This window comes from Carassius carassius, chromosome 13 (assembly GCF_963082965.1).
Source record: "Carassius carassius chromosome 13, fCarCar2.1, whole genome shotgun sequence".
Taxonomy (NCBI): domain Eukaryota; kingdom Metazoa; phylum Chordata; class Actinopteri; order Cypriniformes; family Cyprinidae; genus Carassius; species Carassius carassius.
Window position 1 is genome coordinate 34,666,587 of NC_081767.1, and position 26,678 is coordinate 34,693,264.

General features: G+C 41.6%; 1 protein-coding gene across 5 annotated transcripts in view; it reads left to right on the forward strand.

The window, feature by feature from the left end:
- The window catches only part of LOC132156424 (interleukin-1 receptor accessory protein-like 1-B), a 219,503-nt gene that overhangs the window by 181,412 nt on the left and 11,413 nt on the right, over positions 1 to 26,678 (forward strand). For all 5 annotated transcript variants that reach the window (XM_059565437.1, XM_059565440.1, XM_059565439.1 and 2 more), the window contains exons 7-8: positions 6,412 to 6,544; positions 26,073 to 26,218. In XM_059565437.1, coding sequence (XP_059421420.1) covers positions 6,412 to 6,544; positions 26,073 to 26,218 — 279 coding nt within the window. The remainder of the gene's footprint in view (positions 1 to 6,411; positions 6,545 to 26,072; positions 26,219 to 26,678) is intronic.

The window sequence follows — 26,678 nt, forward strand, 5'->3', positions numbered from 1 at the left end:
TATATTTTTGAGATGGAAAAATGCAGTTTTACAAATGCTAGAAACGTGGCTTTCTAAGGAAAGATTGCGATCAAATAGCACACCTAGGTTCCTAACTGATGACGAAGAATTGACAGAGCAACCATCAAGTCTTAAACAGTGTTCTAGTTTATTACAAGCAGAGTTTTTAAGTCCTATAATTAACACCTCTGTTTTTTCAGAATTTAGCAGTAAGAAATTACTCGTCATCCAGTTTTTTATATCGACTATGCAATCCATTAGTTTTTCAAATTGGTGTGTTTCACCGGGCTGTGAAGAAATATAGAGCTGAGTATCATCAGCATAACAGTGAAAGCTAACACCATGTTTCTTGATGATATCTCCCAAGGGTAACATATAAAGCGTGAAGAGTAGCGGCCCTAGTACTGAGCCTTGAGGTACTCCATACTGCACTTGTGATCGATAGGATACATCTTCATTCACTGCTACGAACTGATGGCGGTCATATAAGTACGATTTAAACCATGCTAATGCACTTCCACTGATGCCAACAAAGTGTTCAAGTCTATGCAAAAGAATGTTGTGGTCAATTGTGTCAAACGCAGCACTAAGATCCAATAAAACTAATAGAGAGATACACCCACGATCAGATGATAAGAGCAGATCATTTGTAACTCTAAGGAGAGCAGTCTCAGTACTATGATACGGTCTAAATCCTGACTGGAAATCCTCACATATACCATTTTTCTCGAAGAAGGAATATAATTGTGTGGATACCACCTTTTCTAGTATCTTGGACAGAAAAGGGAGATTCGAGATTGGTCTATAACTAACTAGTTCTTTGGGGTCAAGTTGTGGTTTTTTGATGAGAGGCTTAATAACAGCCAGTTTGAAGGTTTTGGGGACATATCCTAATGACAATGAGGAATTAATAATAGTCAGAAGAGGATCTATGACTTCTGGAAGCACCTCTTTTAGGAGCTTAGATGGTATAGGGTCTAACATACATGTTGTTGGTTTAGAAGTTTATACAATTCTTCCTCTCCTATGGTAGAGAATGAGTGGAACTGTTCCTCAGGGGGTCTATAGTTCACTGTCTGATGTGATACTGTAGCTGACTGCTGAATGGTTGCAATTTTATCTCTAATAGTATCGATTTTAGAAGTAAAGTAGTTCATAAAGTCATTACTGCTGTGGTGTTGGGAAATGTCAACACTTGTTGAGGCTTTATTTTTCGTTAATTTAGCCACTGTATTGAATAAATACCTGGGGTTATGTTTGTTTTCTTCTAAAAGAGAAGAAAAGTAATCGGATCTAGCAGTTTTTAATGCTTTTCTGTAGGATATGTTACTTTCCCGCCAAGTAATACGAAATACCTCTAGTTTTGTTTTCCTCCAGCTGCGCTCCATTTTTCGGGCTGCTCTCTTTAGGGTGCGAGTATGCTCATTATACCATGGTGTCAAACTGTTTTCCTTAACCTTCCTTAAGCGTAAAGGAGCAACTTTATCTAAAGTGCTAGAAAAGAGAGAGTCCATAGTTTCTGTTACATCATCAAGTTGTTCTGAGGTTTTGGATCTGCTAAGGAATTTGGATACATCAGGAAGATAACTTAAAAAGCAGTCTTTTGTGTTAGAAGTGATGGTTCTTCCATACTTGTAACAAGAAGTAGAATTTACAATTTTGGCTATATGAATTTTGCAAAGAACTAAATAATGATCTGAGATATCATCACTTGGCTGAATAATTTCAACACCATCAACATCAATTCCATGTGACAGTATTAAATCTAGAGTATGATTTCGACAATGAGTAGGTCCTGAAACGTGTTGTCTAACACCAATAGAGTTCAGAATGTCTATAAATGCTGATCCCAATGCATCGTTTTCATTATCAACATGGATATTAAAATCACCAACTATTAAAACTTTATCTGCAGCCAGAACTAACTCGGATGTAAAATCACCAAACTCTTTAATAAAGTCTGTATGGTGCCCTGGTGGCCTGTATACAGTAGCCAGTACAAACATAACAGGGGATTTATCATTAACATTTGTTTCTTTGGATAATGTTATATGAAGTACCATTACTTCAAACGAGTTATACTTGTAGCCTGCCCTCTGAGAAATCCTGAAAACGTTGTTATAAATTGAAGCAACACCTCCACCTTTGCCTTTTAGACGCGGCTCATGTTTATAACAGTAATCTTGGGGGGTGGACTCATTTAAAATAATGTAATCATCAGGTTTTAGCCAGGTTTCTGTCAAACAGAGTACATCTATATTATGATCAGTGATCATATTATTTACAAAAAGTGTTTTCGTAGAAAGGGATCTGATATTCAATAAGCCAAGCTTTATCATTTGTTTATCCATATTGCTTCTGTTTTTTATTTGTTGAACCTCAATTAAATTGTTAATCTTAACTTGGTTTGGACGTTTTTTGTATTTTCTAGTTCGGGGAACAGACACAGTCTCTATAGTGTGATATCTAGGTGAAAGAGTCTCTATGTGCTGAGAATTAACTGACCTCTGTGACGGGAGGCAGCTAGCAGACGGTCGGTTTAGCCAGTCTGTCTGCTTCCTGACCTGGGCCCCAGTTAGTCAAGTATAAACACTAAGACTATTTGCCATATTTCTAGAGAGAAGAGTGGCGCCACCCCAGGAGGGATGAAGACCATCTCTTTTAAACAGGTCAGGTCTGCCCCAAAAGCTCGTCCAATTGTCTATGAAACCTATGTTATTCTGTGGGCACCACTTAGACATCCAGCCATTGAGTGATGACAATCTGCTATGCATTTCATCACCACGGTAAGCAGGGAGGGAACCAGAGCATATTACAGTGTCTGACATCGTGCTTGCAAGTTCACACACCTCTTTAATGTTATTTTTAGTGATCTCCGACTGGCGAAGTCGAACATCATTAGCGCCGGCATGAATAACAATCTTACTGTATTTACGTTTAGCATTAGCCAGCACTTTTAAATTTGCCAAGATGTCAGGCGCTCTGGCTCCCGGTAAACATTTGACTATGGTGGCTGGTGTCTCTATATTCACGTTCCGTACAATAGAATCACCAATAACTAGAGCACTTTCATCAGGTTTCTCAGTGGGTGCATCACTGAGTGGGGAGAACCTGTTTAATGTTTTGATCGGAACAGAAGAGCGGTGTTTTGACCCACGACTACGCTGCCTCACCGTCACCCAGTTGCCCTGCTGCAGAGGCTCTGTTTCCGGAACCGAACAATGTACAGGAATCCCTGAGCTAGACGCATCCAAAGCCGTATCTAGAGCCCTAACATTCTTACTGTCCTCAATTAAAGTTTGGATGCGTGTCTCTAATTCTGAAATCTTCTCTGTCAGCCTAACTATTTCCCTGCATTTATCACATGTGAATCCCTCATCAGCGACAGAGATAGATAAACTGTACATGTGGCAAGAGGTGCAAGTAACAATGACGGGAGAAACCATTACTCACCGTGCTTGATGAAATATTCTTACTGAGGTTGTTTGATGAACTCGTGAAAAACTGGAGCGAGGGAGAGGAGAAAAGAAAACAGCGATAGGTTCGAATGAAAACGCTAATGACAAGCTAACGAGTGCTAACGCTTTGCAGGTGTACTGCACTCACGGATATAAAATAAAAGTGAACGATCAAAGTTAATCTGATAAGATTGATCGATAATATCAGAAATATGGTGTGAATTAAGTTATATTTTACCACCTTAAAAAACAGAGAGTGATAGTAAGATAAAGATTCTAGAGAAAAAATAAAATAAAAACAGCTACACGGAGCTACAATTTGCTACAGAAGGCCAACAGGAAGTAGAGAAAACACTGTCCAACAGCGACACCCGCAGGCAGGACAGAGTATGGGAGCTGTGGCAGCGACTGCCCGCTCACCTTTTGTTTTGTAGCGACAACGAGGCACGGTTAAAAGAGAACTGACTACCCGATCTCAGAGCCCTTTGAGGAGAATAAGGAATCAAAAGATCACAGATGTATTTTGGTGCTTTGCCAGACAAAGCCTTGTATACAAGATCAACAATTTTAGAATCAATCCTGAGCTGTACTGGAAGCCAGTGAAGGGATGCTAAAATAGGAGTGATGTGATCCCTCTTTTTAGTACCGGTGAGAAGCCTCGCTGCAGTGTTTTGCACAATTTGTAAACGGGAGATCGCGGCTTTAGGCAAGCTGCTATAGAGGGAGTTGCAATAGTCCAAGCGTGAAGTTATAAAGGCGTGGATTATGGTTTCCAAATCTTTATAGGACAGGAAATGTTTTATTTTTGCAATCATTCTCAAATGGTAAAAACTTCCCTTCACTACGGTGCTAATTTGTTTCTCAAAGTTTAACAATGAATCAAATACAACCCCAAGATTTCTTACATCAGTTTTAACACAAGCAGAAAGAGGGCCCAAACGAAAGATAGCTATTGGACTAGGCTGACCTAAAATCACAATTTCACTTTTGCACTTATTTAATTGCAAAAAAATTATTAGCCATCCAACATTTTATCTCTTCAAACCAGTCAGAGAGTATGTCCTATGAATCGCAATTGTCGATCTTAGCTGGAAGATAAAACCGCATATCATCCACATAGCAGAGGTACGATATCTTATATTTCTTAAAGATGGAACCCAGGGGCAACATATACAGTGAGAATAGTAAAGGGCCTAAAATGGACCCTTGGGGAACACCGCAAGACAAGGGAACTGGCCGAGAAGAGACACTTCCAATGCTCACTGAAAAGGTTCTATCCTTCAAATAGGAGGACAACCACTGCAACGCAACCACCTGTATACCCACCACCTTTTCCAACCTGTGTAACAAAATGATATGGTCGATTGTATCAAATGCAGCACTTAAGTCCAATAGGACTAGGACAGCGTGCACAGAATTTGTCTGAAAATGTTTGGCAAATAAGCTGACCGTTGATTGTTGTTGATGATGAAATGAAGGGTTGCTACAGATAAAAAATAATTTCCGAAAGGACAATAAACTAAACTAACTGATTGAAAGTTGTAGGAATGTTCCCTGTGAGCTGGGTGGTCCTTACTAACATACTCACTCAGATGAACATCACCGTTCATACAGACATTTTCTATTAATTCATTCATTCATTCATTCATTCATTCATTCTCTCCTAATTGGTTTGGCTGCAGGAGGTCAGTTATGGCATTATGATGGCACAATCCATCCCAACAGCATTTTAATGAGCAGAACAGCTTTTAGCTGTCTGGATGATCCTCTCTGCTGGATGTGAATGAATAGAGGCCAACACAGACAAACACAATTAACACACCATGGAGACCCGATTAACTAAGACGATCTTGCTCCAATTTCCCAATGCATACAAAAACACCCGCATGCACTATAACAGACATTTGTTACATGTAGGAAAAGCTGAATGATTCTGCATGTAGTGAGGATGGTTCGTTTTTGGTATGTTTAGCTAACCGTGATCAGGACAGGAAAAAAATAAAAAAAACTGATAGTCTCAGATATATTTAAAATATTGCATTTTGTTCAAGGAGCTTTTCAGAAATAAAATTGTATGCAGATTTTTCTGGAAGTATCAACTTTTCAGTTCTAAGTTGTTTACTAAACAAAATCATGGGTTGAAATTTTAATTTAGCCCTACTGACAAACATAAAACACGGAGTCATTCATTATTCAGTATCAAGCTAAATCTAAAACAGATATGAAGAGAAAGATGAAGACATGAAGCAAGCTATTCTTTCAGTTTATGTTGTTTTGTAGATCAGAAACCCAGTCGTGTACAGGCCAACTATCAGCAGCCTCAGTGCTGTTCCTGCTGAATCACTGTGCATCAGATGGTCTGGACTGTGTTCCATGCTACAAAAGACTGAAGAATTTGCCCTAATGCATGTCTGCTGAATGCCTATTTGTGCCAGTTTAATCTGTCCTGTATGAGAAATGGAACCACACTGACCTCTAGTGGCCCAGAGAAGAAACTGCAGCATATGCCATCCCATCAAGATTTCAGCCTGATCCATCATCTAAGGACTGCGCTCATTAATTTTCTCACAGACTATTCATTTTTACATAAAGGAAGAGCAGGAGATTCTTATTAGCACTAGTTTGAGATACAAATTGATTTACTTCATTCTAGAGTCTCTGTGTTTATATTAAAGTGTGTAGTATCTACAGAAGGATGGCATGAATTTACAAACTGCCACAGGCCAGGAGTGTTTGTGTTTTTAGTATAGATTTGGAAAAGTGATGATGCACTCTTAGGGGTGACAGTGATGTCAGATTACAGTCTAAACTACCTTGTGTTCTTTGTAGCAGCTTTTGTTCCTTGAGAGAGAGAGAGCAAATCAAACAGACGTCCAAAGGCCAGGCTCAGTTTGAGAAAGCTGTTTTCACAGATGATACATATGTATTTCTGCTGTAATTTGTGTTTTTGCAGGCAGCCCAGTTAACCTGACCTGTCGAGCGTTCTTTGGCTACAGTGGGGACGTGAGTCCTCTCATCTACTGGATGAAGGGAGAGAAGTTCATTGAGGATCTGGACGAAAGCCGAATCAGAGAAAGTGAAATTAAGTAAGTCATGACATCCTTTCTTTTCATTTATTGAGAAGAATCAAAGTTGCTGTCCGTATCAGAATTTGTGTGTGCAACAGAATTAATGAAATGTTGTGTGTTTGTGCACAAGTGCATAAATCTTCCACATCCAACTTGATTCAACCCTGTCAGAGTCATTCAGCGGCCATTGGATGAGTATTAAGACCTTATGAGTAAAAGCATCCCATTAATCTTCAGCTGGGACAGAGGCGAGATGAGAAGCGTCTTTCTCTTGTAATCGCCATCTAAATGTCATTGGCTCCATTAATAATGCTGTTCAGGCATATGCAATCTTAAAGGGATAATTCACCCAAAAATTAAAATTCTATGTTTATCTGCTTACCCTCAGGGCATCCAAGGTGTAGGTGACTTTGTTTCTTCAGTAGAACACAAACCAAGATTTTTAGCTCAAACCGTTGCAGTCTGTCAGTCTTATAATGTAAGTGAGTGGGAATCACTAAAACATACAATAAAAACATACGGCTAAATCATACAATAAAAAAAAAAAAACATAGACAAAACCAAATTAAACTCTGCAGCTCGTGACGATACATTAATGTGTAAAAACACAAAACGATCGGTCTCTGCAAGAAATTGAACAGTATTTATATAATTTTTTACCTCTGATTCACGCAATGTTCAAACTGTTAGAATTCTCCTGAGCGTGTCCTCCTGTGTGCGTTCTCAGCAGCAGGCACGTGAGGTGTCTTCTTCTTTTTGATTGCCACCTACTCTCAAGTGGACCATTGACACTCCTAATTGAGATTGTAGATAGAGTGTCAATTGTCCACTTGAGAAATAGGTGGCAGTAATGCACTTATAATAGTGATATCCGGTTCACGAACAAATCGTTCAATTTAACCGGTTCTTCTTAGTGAACCGGTTGAACCATTTCACCAAATCGAACTGAATCATTTGAAACGGTTCGCGTCTCCAATAAGCATTAATCCACAAATTACTTAAACTGTTAACTTTTTTACGTGGCTGATACTCCCTCTGAGTGAGAATAAACCAATATCCCGAAGTAATTCATTTACTCAAACAGTACACTGACTGAACTGCTGTGAAGAGAGAACTGAAGATGAACACCGAGCCGAGAAAGATAACGAACGTACATGGCCACTGCTGGAGAGGTTCTTGTCCTCTAGTCAAGAACCGGTTGCATCGGTTTTCGGATCACCAGTACACTGAACTGAGAACCGTTTCTGTCGGACGCGTCTGATTTGAGAACCGATTAGCTGATTCTTGTTCTCGAGTCAAGAACCGGTTGCATCGTTTTTTCGGATCAACAGTACACTTCTAGCTATTCTTAGTTTCTTTCGGACGCGTCAGATTTGAGAACCGAGGAGCTGATGATACTGTGCATGCTTGTAATTTTTCAAGAGGACAAAATGCATATCAAAGTATTTTGTTAAACAACAGAAAGTGAGATAAAATAACTAATAATAATAATAATATTTTTTTTAAAGATGAATGCATATAATCTGTGTATTTTGTTAAATTATAATGTTAGATTATAGGCCAAAGGGTTTTTCAGGGAAGTTAGACAATAATTACTCTGTTTAATAGGAATAAGGGATGATTTACGAAATACCTGTACTTATAGTTAATGATGACACATTCACAAATCGAGTTTTGTAGTAAATAGAACATGAACTTTAGTAGAGCAGCTGATGATACTGAACTGCAACCTGTGCCGATTTGTTGATTCTCGTTCTCGAGTCAAGAACCGGTTGCATCCGTTTTCGGATCAGCAGTACACTGAATCAAGAACCACTTCTTTCGGACGTGTCTGAAAGAGGAACCGGTGAGCTGATGATACTGCGCATGCGTGATTCAGCGACAGCGTGTGTTATCTGAACTACTGAACCGAACAGTAATGTCACAGCACAGCAGCACCGCCTGCCACAGATGTCTGAACTCTGAACCGGACAACTGATGCCATCGTGAGCACGGTTGAAATGAGGATAATGGGCCAATCCGGCGAAACATACATTTACTTAATTACAAATAAACCGTAATGGATTAAACATGAGTATAGTTTCTGCGCTGATGAAGACTAATTTATTGACGTCATAACTGTAAAGCATCCTAGTTTGCAGATCACTGCCTGTATATGTGTTGATGCTGTAGATACAAAAATCCAAATAGTAAGAAACGTATCAGATCATAATAATGTTTTAATTGACCTGATGTTATGATTACTGACTTTATATTTGAATGTGTTAAGCCCGCGATAGACTTGACACTTTTACGTCATCGCCAATGATGTCATTATGTTGAGCGTAAAAGAACCGGTGAACCGTTTTTTTTAACTGGTTTATTGAATCGAACTGTCAGAAAGAACCGGAAGGAGCGGCGAACAGTCAGTACTCAGGTGAGGGCTCCCTCTGCTGGCATGGCGTTACAGTTACCAGTTCTTGGACCATTTTTATGTTTTAGTTGTTGTTAACTGAACTGAACAGTAGTTTTCTGTAGTAAGCTGCCTTTGTATATTTCCTATGTATATTATTTTCCTAGTAGTTAATTTACCATTATTTGTTTTAAACAAAAATCGATTTTAAGAAATTTTATGTTTTAGATTATAGGGCATCTTGTAGGGTTGGGCCGACAGATGATGCTGTCTTTCATCACCGATGGCTGATAGACCCCCCCCCCCTTTTCAATGCATGATAGCTTTTTAGTTTCACGATTCACGATCCCACATACTCTATTTATACTATGAAGTGGCAGTATATACCACACATTTTACAAGATTGTTGATGTGGCACCACGTCAGCTAAAGACTTGACGCGACAAAGCGACCATTGTAAATCATCTGAAATCTGTGTCAGCATGTCATAAATAGAACGCAGCAGCAGTTTATTGTCAGGGATTTGTGGTGTCATGCCATGCCACGCTGCATCCAGTGTAGACAGAATCACTGATTATACAGAGTTCTTTTGACTGATCTATATATAATGAATCTCTGTTAATTGTGTGGCACATTTATCTTGATGTAAAACTAACAGTCACCTGAGGCGTTCTACGACCACTGTCATCTGATCTGAGCACAAAACGCTACTCGGGAGAGATTCAAGACATTAAAAATCATATATACATAAAATTCATGTGTCATTGTGTATTTGTAATATGCGTTTATTTTTGTTGCCAGTATTTTATTAATATTTAATTGTAAATATTCATTCACTTAACTTTGTTCACTCCTTTCTGATATAGTGCACCTGCCGTACACTATATAGGGATTAGTGAATGAGTAAGTGATTTCGGACACAGCTACTATGAAGGTAATTTAATGCCAAATAGATTTGGGTAAGAGTTGTGGAAGTGTACATAAAATTGTAAGTGTAAATTAAATTTGCATGCGCAAGATACGCTTTGTAAAGGTGTAAATTGCATTTCAAGCATAAGAAAAAAATATTTGCAGAATTTTACTGTTACTCATAAGTGTAATTCAAGTATTGTGAAACTGCAGCTTCATGCTAATGCAAAATAAATATGATCTGCATTCTTCTGACTTCCATTTTTCTGTGCTTACACTTATGGCACACAACTTATAAAGTATCATGTTTTAATCAAGTCATTTATTTATTTTAATTTTCAATGTATGTGTACGTTAAAAGTACTGTTTTGGCAGCGAGAACGATCAGGAACTAAATGAAGATTCATGTTTTGGCATATTATGTGTGAACCAATCAGATAAGTGTAAATGGAGAGTCAGCCAGAGCCTCATGTGATTGGCTACAAGAAGGTGGTGGACCCGCCCTCTCATACATGCTTGCAAAACTCAGAGAGAGAATCGTGCCAAAATTGTAAGCACAGAGAAAAGAAAGACGGAGCTGTATATATTGGTTTATTTCTGGAACTTTTTGCCCCACCCGCACAACAAGTCATTTAAACATTTGCAACAGTTAGTTTTTTTCACACATACAGATTGGTTCTATGCAGTCGATCCATTTTGCAGTTCTTTAAACTGTTGTTTTCACTTGCAAATCACTGTTCACATGCTTGCAGTGCTTTTGACTGTATTTTAATGAAAATAACGTGCCAAAAGTGTAACCGCAGAAAAATGGAATTCAGAAGAATGCAGATCATATTTATTTTGCGTTGGCATCAAGCTGCAGTTTCGCAATACATGAATTACACTTACAAGTAACAGTAAAATGCTGCAAATTATTTTTTCCTACGATTGAAACACCTTTTAAAAGCATTCTCTTACGCATGCAAATTTAATTTACACTTACAGTCTTATGTACACTTCCACAACTCCTAACCTGCATATGCAAATCTTTTAGGCATTAAATTACCTCCATAAGCTACAGATTTAACTACTGTGACACATAACATCCCTTTAAATTAAGATTAAATAAAAACACTTCTCATAAAGAAACAAGAACATGGTGCTCTTTTCAATTATACAGTCATGGCCAAAAGTTTTGGCAGTGACATATATGTTGTGTTTTGCAAAGTTTGCTGCTTAATCTGTTGTGGTGTTCATTCACATTGTTTCTTTTAAATAATCTCTAAAAGCTTAATTGGTCAAAAGAATAATTACTTTTCACACACACATACAAATTCACGTTTTTTTTTAAAAATGACCAGCTAACATTAATTGACTAATCATATCAGCAGCATATGTGAAAGTGTGAATGAGTACTAATCAGGTTAATCACTATCATACTAATTAGATTGTAAGAACAGACTGATTGCTATAAAAGGAGGAAAGAAGTGCCTCCAATTATTGTGTTCTTGTTAGCAACGGTTACTTCCAAAGAAAACCTTGCAGCCATCATCACTTTGCATCAAAATGGCCTTACATGAAATTAAATTGCTACAAAGAATATTACACATGAAAGAAACATTTATCGGATCATTGAGAACTTCAAGGAGAGAGGTTTGACTGCAGTGAAGAAGTCTTCAGGAAGTCCCAGAGTGTCAAGTCAAGTCACTTTTATTTATATAGCACTTTAAACAAAAAGTGAAAGTGAAAGTGAAAGTGACGTGACATTCAGCCAAGTATGGTGACCCATACTCAGAATTTGTGCTCTGCATTTAACCCATCCGAAGTGCACACACACAGAGCAGTGAACACACACACACACACAGAGCAGTGAACACACACACACACACACTGTGAACACACACCCGGAGCAGTGGGCAGCCATTTATGCTGCGGCGCCCGGGGAGCAGTTGGGGGTTCGATGCCTTGCTCAAGGGCACCTAAGTCGTGGTATTGAAGGTGGAGAGAGAACTGTACATGCCACACATTTGTACATTTGTCACATTTTGCACAGAATGTGTCACCACTGTTTGTATATGATCGCCAGACTCTTCTGAATATAAGAGATTATGTGGTTAAATCTACAACTCGTGGCTCTAGGGGACAGTCTAAGATGCCGCCACCATTACTGTCATCCATACCTTTGCACCTGTGGCATGTGCCCTGCTTGTTACCTGCCATCAACCGCTACAGAAAGCGCAGCAGACGGCGTGGGCGAAGAGGCGGTAGACTTGTCAAATTAAGAAGAGCCTACCTGACTCTGACCTCGGCATCTGATCCTCGCAGTCTCACGGTGCTCTCTCGAGAGTACAACGGTTGCGCTGTGAAGTGTTCCTCTGAATACTGCTACCGGTGGCTTCGACCCATCGTTCCTGATGCTGAGTATGCACATGCTTGCCGACGGCCCGTAAAGATCTGCAGACGGCATTCCGTAAAGGAGAATCTTCGCCCGCTTGCACGTAACGTTATCTCCCAGCAGTCTGGCCTCAACACATTACGTGTTGCTTTGATCAACACTAGATTGCTAACTAACAAAACTTGCATTTTGAAAGATTTTTTTATTTCTCACTCTTTGGATTTTCTTTTGTTGAAGGAAACCTGGGTTAAACCAGGTGACCACATTGCCTTTACAGAGCTCCTCCCACCTCGATGCTGTTTTTTCAGCTCCCCGCGAGTGTCAGGGCGGGGAGGAGGCGTGGCTACTGTTTTTAAAGACAATTTTAAATGTCGACTTTTATCTATAAATGATTATTTTTCTTTTGAGATACAGCTATTTTTAATTGAGTTTACAATACCTGTTTTGTGTGCTGTTGTTTATCGTCCACCTAAATACAACAAGAATTTTATTCAAGAGTTTTTCGAATTTTTGGCTGATGTTGTCCCAAAGTATGACCAACTTTTTATCTGTGGTGATTTTAATATCCATGTTTGTTGTCCGTCTGATCAGTTGGCAGCTGATTTTAAACGAATTTTGTCATCTTTCCATTTACATCAATTGGTGGATCGACCCATACATCTTATTGGACACACTTTGGACCTAATTATTTCTCATGGGCTCTCTATCTCCCTTACTGAAATATCTGAGACTGCTATCTCAGATCATTTCCCCATTATTGTTGAATTCCCAGTCCCATCCTCAATAGCTAGCAGGTCTATTGCTTCGCCATGTTATCGTCGTATTCTCACTTCCTCAACAGCTGAAGAATTTTCTGCTGCTTTTATGGACTGTGAACTTTATGCCCTTGGTGAATCTGTCTCTTCTATATGCTCTGATGACCTGCTTTCATCTTTTAATTCCACCTGTTCTAAAATTTTAGACGTTATTGCTACTTACAAACACAGATCTCCTAAATTAAGAGCAGATCCCTGGATTAATGATTCGGGTGGCATCATTAATCCCTTAGGCAGCGTTGTAGACAGGCAGAGAGGAGATGGAAGAAAAACAAATTACATGTGTCTTTGGAAATATTAAGGGGCTGTCTTTTTGATTATCAAAGTAAAATATTTGTCAAATATCATCACTAATAGTGGGCATTGTCCAAGGGTGATGTTTAATACAATTAATTCTGTCGTAAACCCACATACATGTTCTCCGACAGATGCCTCAGTCTCCACTTGTGAGAATTTTCTGCACATTCTGCTGTGTTTGAACAGTTTGAACCAGTCTTACTATCATTTTTTAATGAAGTAGTGCAAAAGATGAAAATTACAAATTGCCCCTTGCACTTTGTTCCAACTAAATTGTTAAAAGAGGTTATTACCACAGTCATGCCTTTCCTGTTGGTTTTTATTAATAAATGTCTTAGCTCAGGATCTGTCCCTGCTGTGTTCAAACACGCTGTGGTTAGGCCTTTTCTTAAAAAACCAAACCTGGATCCTTCAGTTTTGTCTAATTTCAGACCAGTTTCTCACCTGCCTTTTCTCTCAAAAGTGTTAGAAAAAGTTGTTTTTATACAATTACAATCTTTTTTTAGAAAATATGTCTTTGTTTGAGAAATTTCAATCAGGATTTAGATCGCGACATAGTACTGAGTCTGCACTGTTAAAGGTGCACAACGATATTGCCCGGTTTGTTGATGTCAAGAGCCCTGTTATTTTAGTGCACCTCAATCTCTGCCTTTGATACAGTGGACCATGCAATCCTTCTGTCTCGCCTTAATCACTATGTTGGCATTAAGGGTACTGCGTTTCAGTGGTTCTCGTCATATTTGACTGACAGAACCTTTTCTGTAGTGGTTGAAAACTCATCCTCCTCTACTACTTCTCTCTCCTGTGGGGTGCCACAAGGCTCTATTCTCGGACCGGTTTTATTTTCGCTCTAAATGCTGCCTCTTGGGTCCATCATAGCCAGGCATAACATAGCTTATCACTGCTATGCTGATGATTTGCAAATTTATTTGCCTATGAGTCCAACAAACACTGATGCATTAGGGTCGCTAATTGATTGCATTGATGACATTAAATTATGGTTAGAGCAAAATTTCCTCAATTTGAATGAAGATAAGACTGAATATATTTTATTTGGTGAATCTGCAATCACTGACCCTAATCTGCTCATTTCGAAGCTTAAACCGACTATCAGAAATCTTGGTGTGACTTTTGATAGTAGCCTGAAATTCGATAAATGTAATTTTATTAATAAGATTCGGGAGGAGCGCGTCAGATACTTAGCCTAATCAACACAGGTGGACCATAATCAAGTAATCAATCCCATAGTATAAATATCGCTGACTTACCTCTATCCATTGACGGTTTATCAGCATGATGGTTCGCTTCGTCCGTCATCTTACCACAGACCCAATTTTCGTACCAACGAAGAGAGCTACACAGGGGATTTATAAGACCTGCTGCTGCTTTTCTCGGACCCGAGATCATTTCTACCCAGCCAAACACGGCCGTTGAGCAGCATTAAGCGTCATCGTGACAGCTGCTCTCCTCGCCAAGCCACACGTCGTGGCCAATAGACCGTGCAAGCTCCGAGCTCGCCTTGCTCGACACAACAATCGTGCCGCCCGAGACCGAGCCCTCCCCGAGCGCTGGATTGCAGCAGAAAGAACCCAACCAGCACGGGTCGAACCCCAGTTCTCACCGCGGCTCAGCCTTTCACCCCGGCGTACCGGCCGAGTGGCAGTTTGAGGCCGCTTCCTCTAGCGGCGCAGACCGCGCGACGTTAACCAATACATTTTCAGGCGAAGACGCTAAAAACAGGTTCTTCTTTTTCTTCATTGGATTTTTACGGCAGTTGGCATCCAAAGTGTTGCATCTAAAAGCAGGTTCGCGGCAAAAGTTTGTTAAACGACGTCATGACCCAGTTCCGTCTTCTTCTGCTAGTGTTTTATGGCGGTTTTGGCAAACCAGCGTAAAGGTGCATTACCACCACCTGCTGATTTGGAGTGTGGATTGCGCATAGATTTGGACTACAGATACAAACGTTCCGTCGGACGAAGGTGCCACTTAACCACGAAGCAAAGGCATTACATTCGCCTTACCGCGCACGTTTAAACCTCACGGAAATGATACAGACATAAGTTCCATGAAGGAGAAAAAAAAAAAAAAAAAAAAGCTCGTAAGTCTCTGGATAAAAGAGTCTCTGCTAAATGCTTAATTTAATTTTACATTTTAATTTCTATGCAAGTTTTCTGGTAGGACCAAATCATTTAGGGACCTATTTCACCATTCACAGGTGTGATCACTCAAAATTCATCTAAAACGTATCCGCTATAGTGTTTCAACGCAGGATAGCAAGTGTGAGTAAAATAACTGTTGCCTTTTAAAGTCCACATGAAATCAAAATTGACTATATTTACTTTGTTTGCCTAAATTGATCGTTTTGTGCTGAACAATTCATCCATGCGAGCCAATCCACACAAAAAAAAAAAAAAAAAAAATTCTGCCTTCATAATCTTTAATCAAAATCTGAAAATGCCCCCCCCTCTGCATTGGAGGACCTTCACTGATGATGTAGGCTTGAGGAATTTGGTGTCTGCTTAATCCATAACCACGCCCCTCAAACTGACACTGACAGGCTGCCTGTGTGTAGCGAGCATTGACAGCGTGTGAAAGGAGAGATGGCAAGGAGGTGCATTTTTGTAAATGATCCTCGGTGTGTTCCTGTTCTCATCTTCCTTTTCCTGCTGAAACTAAATTGTGGTGATTCAGGTGGCAAGTAATCCTCAACAACCGATTGTAAACTTGCATTTAGATCTGCCTCTATTTTTCGAATTAAACACCTACTTATCTAGATCCAATCAGGTGCTAGTTGGAAAATAAGCCACGCCCACTACTTTCCTCATTTATTATTCCGTTTCTCTCGGAAATACGTCACAACACTGGAGAAAAGTCGTTTGCAACTTCCGTTTCACGGGGACTTTAAGGACCGTAATACGAAAAAACTGGCAAATAAACATCTTTAGAAACCACTTGGAAGCGAATAGCACATAACTGCCATTAACCCATTTGCTTGCAAGCATCGCCAACCGCCCCAGTTTATTATCGTTCATTTTCACAGCACGTTAAACATCACTCCCTTACTTGATCTGGATAAACCCGGCATCAATTGAAAGCCAATTGACCAATATTTCGATAAAACATCATTTCAGTGACAGTTATTAAGTAATTATGTCAGGAAAACGATTCCTATTCCTGAACGGTAAACGTCGAAGTGTTAGCTCGTGGACAAATGTTGATCATGGATCTAGTCAGAAAGAATCATGAGCAGAAACATCTTTATTTTGGGTATGTAATTTCTGTCTCCATGTCAAAAATGGGGGGTGACTGGTAAGGGGTTAATGTTATTGCTGTAATCATGTCTTTCGTTACAACGTCTTACAAGACTAAACATGCTTCATCGTTTCCAAAAGCCTCTGTTTCCACAGTCCATACTACAACGTGAAAACAGCGTTCCAAACGTATCCGCTCGGGAAACAGTCTAAAGAGCCCGGAGGCCAAACGAGAGGAAAGATGCTTTTCCAACAGGAACCTAATAATGTGGACAAGGCTTGAGGAATTGTCAAATCAGGCAACCAATTGCTGAGCTGGTGACACAGTAGGCTACCCATTCATTTTTAGCTTGCCCCATCAAATGTTACTAACCTTTTTTTTTACTCTTCCCACAGCCAACATCTACAGCAGCCGAAGCAAGTAGCCTTGCACGTACCTCCTCACTGCCGCAGCAGTGTCTGCTCCCGCAGGGGCCTTTCCTATACCTCCTCACTGCCGCATCAGTTACTGCTCCCGCAGGAGCCTTACCTGTACCTCATCACTGCCGCAGCAGCGTCTGCTCCCGCAGGAGCCTTTCCCGTATCTCCCCACTGCCGCAGCAGTGTCTGCTCCCGCAGGAGCCTTTCCTATACCTCCTCACTGCCGCAGCAGTGTCTGCTCCCGCAGGAGCCTTTCCCGTATCTCTCCACTGCCGCAGCAGTGTCTGCTCCCGCAGGAGCCTTTCCTATACCTCCTCACTGCCGCAGCAGTGTCTGCTCCCGCAGAAGCCTTCCCTATACCTCCCCACTGCCGCAGCAGCGTCTGCTCCCGCAGGAGCCTTTCCTGTACCTCCTCACTGCCGCAGCAGTGTCTGCTCCCGCAGGAGCCTTTCCTATACCTCCTCACTGCCGCAGCAGTGTCTGCTCCCGCAGGAGCCTTTCCTATACCTCCCCACTGCCGCAGCAGTGTCTGCTCCCGCAGGAGCCTTTCCTATACCTCCTCACTGCCGCAGCAGTATCTGCTCCTGCAGGAGCCTTTCCCGTATCTCCCCACTGCCACAGCAGCGTCTGTTCACAAGCAAAAAAAATAAATAAAAATAAAAATAAAAAAGTAATAATAATAATTTCCGCTTCTAGGTATGCCAGGCATCCTAGGTTGCGGTGACAGCATCATGTATCGACAATAGTCAAGACGATATTAGGCCCATTCTCCAATCAACGTTTTTTTTTTTTTTTTTTTTTTTTTTTTTTTTTTTTTAAATTAATTTTTTTTAATTATAATTATCAGGCGGCCTACCATAATTCAGCTATCAAACCGCTCCGTTATCCCATCTCAGCACTGCACTTCACGCTCGCCCGTGCTCTCAAAGGATGACGTGAGCCTGCAGGTGGCAAAGAAGTCTCCATCCACAAATAGACATGCATCGTTTGCAGATATAAGGTATTCCATCGTACTTTACCAGGTAAATCCGATACGTGCCACATTTTAAAGGAGCTCTCACTAACGGAGTTTAATGCCACAGTTACATTAGAATGCATCTCATTCTGGTCTCAGGGGCGGCGCGTCGGTCCCATCATGAGGCATGTGGTCCGGAGCGCGTATGACCAAGGCATCATTTCAACCGAACTCACTCCAAATATATGAACTTACCGGTTTTTGAATACCTTATATTTAAGGCATTTGTTTACGTCCATATTAGGGTTAAATCGTTGGACTTTAAATGGAATCTACTATAGTTTAAAAAAAAAAAAAAAAAAAACTTATGAAAAATAATTTCACTGGACAAGCGAGATGACAATAGTGCCGACTACATGAACTAGCAGTTTTAAATATAGTATTTTATATTTAATGCCAGTTTATCAGTACGTCCAAAAAATATATATATTTTTTCCGATTATTGGTGATTCCATAGGCTTTTTCGTGCATCTGCATGGTTAAAATGGCAAATAGTAAGCTCAGACAAGTATAAAGAATCTTTCTCTTACTCCACCCATGCACGATTACATCGTCGATATGTACCATCGATCTCATGTGCTGACAATATGACAATACGACAACGACCACATTGCTGATACACGGCACCTATTTGGGGTACACTGGCACAGGAAATCCTATTTATTTTTGCACGCTTAATTTCGAATACAATGACTGCAACAAGATTTTTCGGAAGCAGCTTATTGGATTTGCTAAACAATTATTCAAGTAAGCCTCACAGCGTCTACCCTCGTAGACAACCAAATCCTCCTCAGTATCGAACTCCCTGTCAGGCGCTGCAAGAGTGCTCCCGGTTGAGCCAACCTTTGCCGCCTTCGTTCAACTATCAGCAAAGCTTACTCGTATGACATCGTGAGTATTAAACTCCTGTCAGACGCTTTCCCGCTTAAGCAATCTTGGACTTTCCATCCGACCACCAGCGAAGCTTACCCGATTAAAAAGCTAGATTAACCCCAAAAAAAAACAAAAAAAAAAAAAACACCGGATGCCGGCCATAGCCTCCCGGCCAGATAACCTTACCTTTTCGATCCTATGACCAGCGAGGCTTCTCTCTTCGATGACAGGAGCTCGAGCTCCCATCGGATGCAGACGAGAGCCTCCCGGCCAGACAACCTCACCTTTTCCATTCTGCGGCCAACAAGGCTTACCCGTTCGTTGCCTGGAGCTCACACTCCCTTCGGAAGTAGGTAAAAGCCCCTGGCTACCTGTTTTGCCATTCTGTCTTACGTACGGAGAGGTTTACCCATCCAATGCACGGAGTCAGGGCTCCCTTTGAATGTAGGTGAGAGCTTCCCGGCTAGACAACCTTACCTTTTCGTCCTTTGGCCAGCGAGGCTTAACCGTTCGATTCCGGGAGCTAAGCTCCTGTCGGCCGAAGGTAAGAGCCTCCCGGCCGGACAACCTTTTCCGTCCTTCAGCCAGAGAGGTTTACCCGTTCGATTCCTGGAGCTAAGCTCCTATCGGACGTCGGTCAGAGCCTCCTGGCTAGACAACCTGACCTTTTCCATCCTTGGCCAGCGAGGCTCACCCGTTCGATGAGAGTGCTCCCATCGGACGCTGGCGAGAGCCTCCTGGCCAGCCAATCACGACCATTCCGCGTGGTCTAGGTTACAAAACCTACAAGCAAGCCATTCGATGCCGCAGGCACCAAACACACAAATAAACCCTCCCTCCTTCCTACGGTCGCCAAGGCTTACCCGTCTCTTGCCGTGAGTAGCAAACTCCCATAAGACGCTGACGACAGCCTAACGACCACACAAACTTACCTTTTCCATCCTACGGCCTGCGAGGCTCACCCAGTTGTTTTTGGGGAACAGGAAGTCCCCGTTGGATGCGGACAAATGCCTCCTGGCCACCTATCGTTACCTTTTCTGTCACATCCGGAGAGGCTTACCCGTTCGATGCGTGTGCTCCCTTCGGACGCCGGCGAGAGCCTCCCGGTTAGACAACCTTACCTTTTCCTTTTCTATGGTCAGCGAGGCTTACCCGTTCGATGCGCGTGCTCCCTTCGGACGCTGGCGAGAGCCTCCTGGACAGACTTGCTTTACGTTTCCACTCTACGGTCGGCGAGGCTTACCCGTTCGATGCGAGTGCTCCCTTCGGACGTCGGTAACAGTCTCTCGGCCACGCAACTTCCCTTTCCATTTGACGGTAGGCGAGGCTTAACCGTCCGACGCTACGAGTCTCGTCCTCTCGCCAAATCCTGCAAAAAATAAAAAATAAATAAAATAAATAAATAAATAATAATAATAACTCAGCTACCCTCAGCTACCCTCACATCTTTTAACCCCGCCTGGCGAGGCTTACCCGTTCGATGTTCTGAGTCTAATGCCCCATCGGATGCTGCGAGAGACCTCCCAGTCGGGTTTTCCTTTCCACTCTCCCCGTCCGGCGAGGCTTACCCGTCTGATGCGTGCGCTCCCTTCAGACGTCTGGCGAGAGTTCTCCCGGGCGGGCCTATGCTTGCCGGCCGCAAGTGAGTCTCATCCATCTAATGCCGTGAGTCGGGATCTCCCATCAGATGTCGCCAGAGTCCTCCTTGTCGGCCAGCCCAAAGCTTTTTATCTGCCAAACCGAGAGGACCCAGACGTCCGTCATTCTGAGTCTCAATCTCCTGTCGGAGGCTTCATGGGCCCTCTCGGTCAGCACTAGGCCCTTCACCCACTGAATAGCAGGGGCTATCAGCCAGTAGGGCCCGTACGCCGACACCGTGACGTATTCCGGTCGAGGCAACTCGGGTCCTCCCGGTCGGGCACCACAACCACGCTGCTCCTCCTCATCGGCCGGAAGGGCTCACCGTTCCAACGCCAAAAAGCTCCAGTTGAGCATCGGCTCGAGCCCTACCGACCGGGCGCCAACAACCACGTAGTTCACTAGCTGCAGCCGGTAGGGCCTACTCTCCCAACGCCCAAGTCGCTCCCTCCGGAGTACGTAGGCCCTTCCAACCTGCCAACGAGACGACTTCTCAGAAACCTAATCAGCCCCCGCCAGTACTCTATGCTTTTGGGGGGGCATTCTCTAAACTGGCGGCTGTCCTCCTGTATATTTGCTTTTTGGGGGGTACTCTAGGTTCGGGCCATTCCCGAGCTCGGAGCCCTTCCCCGGACAGCACGCCAAATACGCATTCCATACCTCAGCTAATTATATGTAAGCGTGAACTATTGAAATGTAATTTTATTAATAAGATTCGGGAGGAGCGCGTCAGATACTTAGCCTAATCAACACAGGTGGACCATAATCAAGTAATCAATCCCATAGTATAAATATCGCTGACTTACCTCTATCCATTGACGGTTTATCAGCATCCCTCCTCCACCCCATCTCCTCACTTCAAGTTCACTTTATAAATAGACGGGGAAGGGGGGGGGGTATTCTAGGTTCGGGCCATTCCCGAGCTCGGAGCCCTTCCCCGGACAGCACGCCAAATACGCATTCCATACCTCAGCTAATTATATGTAAGCGTGAACTATTGAAACAAATTGACAGTGTGGTGAAAGCTAGTTTTTTTTCAGCTACGTCTATTGGCCAAGGTCAAACCATTTTTAAATTGTTCGGACCTTGAGAAAGTTATTCATGCTTTTATTAGTTCAAGACTAGATTACTGTAATGCACTTTATGTTGGAATCTCACAGTCATCACTCAGGTGCCTTCAGCTGGTACAGAATGCAGCAGCCCGTCTTCTAACTAACACACGTAAACGTGAGCATATTACTCCAATTCTTTCTTCGCTCCACTGGCTTCCAGTTTCTTTTAGAGTTGATTTTAAGATTTTATTGTTTGTTTTTAAAGCTCTCAATGGCCTCGCACCACCGTACATAACTGAGATGTTAACTTTGAGTCAATCAAACAGGGCTCTTAGATCAACAAATCAACTTTTGCTCGAAGTCCCAAGGACAAGGTACAGACTCTGGGGTGACCGGGCTTTTTCTGTAGCTGGGCCAAGCCTCTGGAACAAGCTACCTGCTGATTTACGTACAATCACTGACTTGTTACCTGGCTACCTGACTTGTCTTTAAGGCTAAGCTCAAGACTTATTTATTTAGACTGGCTTTTAATTTATAGCAGTTGTTGTGGCATTTTGTGTTTTCTTTGTGGCATAAATTTTTTTTTTCTTTTTTTTTTTCTTTTCATACTTTGTTTTGTGGCATTATATATTTTGTTATTATTTTTATTTTATATTTCCTGAAAAGCACTTTGGTTCACTTTGAGTGTTGTAAAGGGCTGTATAAATAAATGTTGATTGATTGATTGATAATTAACTGAGATTCAAAAAAGCTAAAAGACGCAGAAGGTGAAAGCCTACACTTAAACTTGTCTTTAAAAACAACTGCAAGACCCCCGCCACGACCAACAGACCTAGGGGTACTGAAAAAACTGCAGCCAGTAGGAGAAAGTTCAGAAAGAGAAGTCATTTCACCAGCATTAAGCCAAGTCTCAGTAACAAATAAAAAATCAATTTCATGAGAAAGAAAAAGATCGTTCAGGATGAAGGTCTTATTTGCTAGAGATCTCGCGTTTATCAACGCCATTGTCACTGGAGTGGGAGTGGCATAAGAACATCGTTAGAAGAATGGCATCTACACTAATATTAGTCTGTTTCTCTCTTATTCCGAAGTCACCATAGCCACCAGATCCAGTCTGTATCCAGATCAGAGGGTCACTGCAGTCACCCGGATCCAGTACGTATCCAGACCAGATGGTGGATCAGCACCTAGAAAGGACTTCTACATCCCTGAAAGACAGCGGAGACCAGGACAACTAGATGAGCCCCAGAGACAGATCCCCTGTAAAGACCTTGTCTCATAGACGGCCACCAGGACAAGACCACAGCAACCAAATGATTCTTCTGCACAATCTGACTTTGCTGCAGCCTGGAATTGAACTGCTGGTTTCGTCTATTGAGAGGAGAACTGACCCCTGACTGAGCCTGGTTTCTCCCAAGGTTTTTTCTCCATTCTGTCACTGATGGAGTTTTGGTTCCTCTGGCTTGCTTAGTTGGAGACACTTATTTTCCAGTAATTTGTCGACTTGATAGCACAGATACTATTTAAACTGAGTTGTTTGTTGACATCACTGAATTCAATGATGAACTGTCTTTAGCTGAAAATTGAGTGTTTACTATTGTCATTTTGCATTATTGACATATTATTTTCCTATTTTATAATGTAAAGTTGCTTTTACACAATCTGTATAGTTAAAAGGACTATATAAATAAAGGTGACTTGACTTGCAAGAGTGACTTTTTACAATGATCCATGAGCAATTTGGTGATTATCTGTGCATTTTCCAGCATGATGGAGCACCATGTCACAAAGCAAGAGTGATAAAGAAGTGGCTCAAAGATCATTACATTAAAATTTTGATTCCATGGCCAGGTAACTCCCCGGATCTCAATCCCATAGAGGACCTGTGGTCAGTCCTCTAAAGGCGAGTGGACAAGCAGAAGCTCACAAAATGTGATTAACTGCGAGAACTAATAAGGCAAGAATGGATCGCCATCATTCAGGCCCAGAAGCAAATATCCAGCCAGAGCGAATTGCAGAGGTTTTGAAAGACAAGGGTCAACACTGTAAATATTGACTCATTATATATATTTTTTTGCCAATAAAAGCCTTTAAAACTTATAAAGTGAAGTGAAGTGACATTCAGCCAAGTATGGTGACCCATACTCAGAATTTGTGCTCTGCATTTAACCCATCCGAAGTGCACACACACTGTGAGCACACACCCGGAGCAGTGGGCAGCCATTTATGCTGCGGCGCCCGGGGAGCAGTTGGGGGTTCGATGCCTTGCTCAAGGGCACCTAATTCGTGGTATTGAAGGTGAAGAGAGAACTGTACATGCACTCCCCCCACCCACAATTCCTGCCGGCCCGGGACTCAAACTCACAACCTTTCAATTGGGAGTCCGACTCTCTAACCATTAGGCCACGACTTCCCAATTTATTTATTTGCTAGAGATCAAATAAATTATGATATGCTTATGATATGCAAATTATGATATGCTTATCATTGTTTTTCAGTACACCATAGAAAAATTGGGAAAATAATCTACAAATACTGAAGCATCAAACTGCCAAAATGTTTGGCCATGACTTTATACCAATATTTAATTAATAAGATAACAGATCTTACAGCATTCTTTAATTGTTTTAAGCAGACATACTTATTTATGTAAAATAAATTTAGATTAATCCTTATTAGTAGTGACTGATCTTCTCTCTTTCTTTTGTTGTTTGATTAATCTTAATGATACATTCAACAGCAACTAGATGAGGCCACTGTCTTCGAAACCAAAAGCACAAGTGTATTATACTGATACACATCCGGTATTCTACCAACTGTTTACGCTTACTGAAGATGCAACTGAGTGTGTTTATGTGGACACTCTTCAGAACTGACAATCTGACAATTTGACATCATACACGAAGGCTATTTTGAATAAAAAAATTTATGTAGATAAAAAGTGGTTGCATATTGTTAAAATGGTAAAAATGTGGAAGTGATATCTTTGTAGGACTGTCTACTCTATAGAACAGCATCAAGGGTAAGCGCTTTTTTTATCATCGTTTTTGGCATTTCGGCATCATCTCGTTTTTGTCAGTGAAAAAAAAATGAACACAGCTCTGCAGGACTTCATTATGCACCCCTCTCTGTGTTGTTAAGAAGATATTGATTCATTATTTAGGCTGTTCTGCATTCTAACAACGTTCATCAATGAAATATTTTTGATATGGCCAATCAACAGAAGTGGGTAGAGTACCCAAAAACTGTACTCAAGTAAAAGTAAATGGGTCGAATGAGTCGAGGCCGGTGGAGTAATTGAAAATGAGCGACACCTGCGCCACTCATGGGTCTCGAGTCCCATGGAGGAGCTCCAGAAGGATACAAAGGAGGAGTTACGACAGTGAAGGACGAGATAGGACCATGCCTGGATTTTTTTTGTCTTTGGTTTTGTTTGTGCAGGGCAGTCGTCCGTGAGGGGCTGTCGCACTGTGTTGTGTTTGTTAAATTATTAAAGTTTGATTTAAGTGTTCGCCAGATCCCGTCTCCTTCTTCCCGTGACTACGAACGTTTTTACATTGTTACATTGGTGCCGAAACCCAGGAGGAAGGAGGGACGCACTGCTGAAGATCCCTCACCGCTGTGGTGAATCAGCGGTGCCATCGAGATTGGCGAAGCAGTCTGCTGCCGTGGATGCTCGAGGCGGTGGGCTGGAGTGAGTTGTCGGGGGGACGGACGAGCTCAGAGATGGCTGCCGTCCATGAGGGAGTGGAGGAGTCGCCGCCGTTTGCCTGGGACCGGAGCCTGCTGCCATCCACCATGATTGGGGAGGGAATGGGGGACTCCTCTTTGATAGAACTGACTGCCCAAATCCGGAGGAGCCAGCGGAGGAGTGCATTGCAATAGTCCAGCCTGGACAGAACAAGATCTTGAACAAGGAGTTGTGCAGCTTGTTCCGAAAGAAAGGGCCTGATCTTCTTAATGTTAAATAAAGCAAATCAGAAGGACTGGACAGTTTTAGCAACGTGGTCTGAGAAAGTCAGCTGATCATCAATCATAACTCCAAGGTTTCTGGCTGTTTTTGAAGTAGTGAAAAGCTTTGCAAATGCAACTAAAATGTACATAAATTACAATAAGTACATAGATTTAAAAAAAATACTACCATCAGATCTGAAGCATTCCTATATATACAATTTTATGTAGGTGGAATAGAACCTTGTTTGAGAAAAAAGTTTGCATTAGGAAATCGTAAGTTTGCACGTGAAAAAATAGAGGAAACACTTCCCAAATGTACATGATTTTGATATAGCATTTATCGGATCAAATCAGAGAATCTCTTTTAGAGCACAAGTTCTTTGTGTATTTTTATTTTTGGATCCACAGCCATTTCATTTGTTTTTTTGTTTTTTTTTTTGTCCTTACTGTTGTGTGAGAAATGTAGCTTATTAGTGTGTTCAGCCAATGATGAATCATAGCTTTAGGAGTAGATGGTTGTTGCTGAACAGTTTTCCCCTTATCTGCTCCATTACAGAACTATTCGGGCACACTTAGGAGAACAGGAGGTGTCCATTTCGCTTACCATAGATGCTGTGGAGGAGAGTGACCTGGGTAACTACTCCTGTTATGTGGAGAACGGCCACGGCAGACGACAAGCCAACATCCAGCTCAGCAAGAGGGGTAAGAGACACTGAAGAAAACTGAGCAGAACTTTCTAATCATGTCTGGTCTCCAGGTGACTCCTTTATTTCTATAGCGCTTTATACAGTACAGGTTGTGTCAAAGCAGCTTCACAATGTTAAACAGGAAAATAGTGTGTAATTTACCGGCTGCTCTTAGTTTTGCTGAAAAACAAGCCAATGTTGAAGTAAAGTACTGTAAAATCCAGTTGTAATTGGTCAATGTGATCATTTTCTGAAAACCAATATCCTTTTTTATTTTCCAACATAATTGACCATATTATTTGAAGTAATAAAGAGGCACATAAAAAAGTAAATAAAAGTAAATTTGAAAAGTAAAATTGTTGATTGTGAATTATGCTTCTTAACATCTTACTCCATGCTTAGCTGATATTTCTGCAACATTAAGATTCTTTCCCTTCTTAGCGACCTAGTTTCCTTTAGTTGAGAATATTTTTACA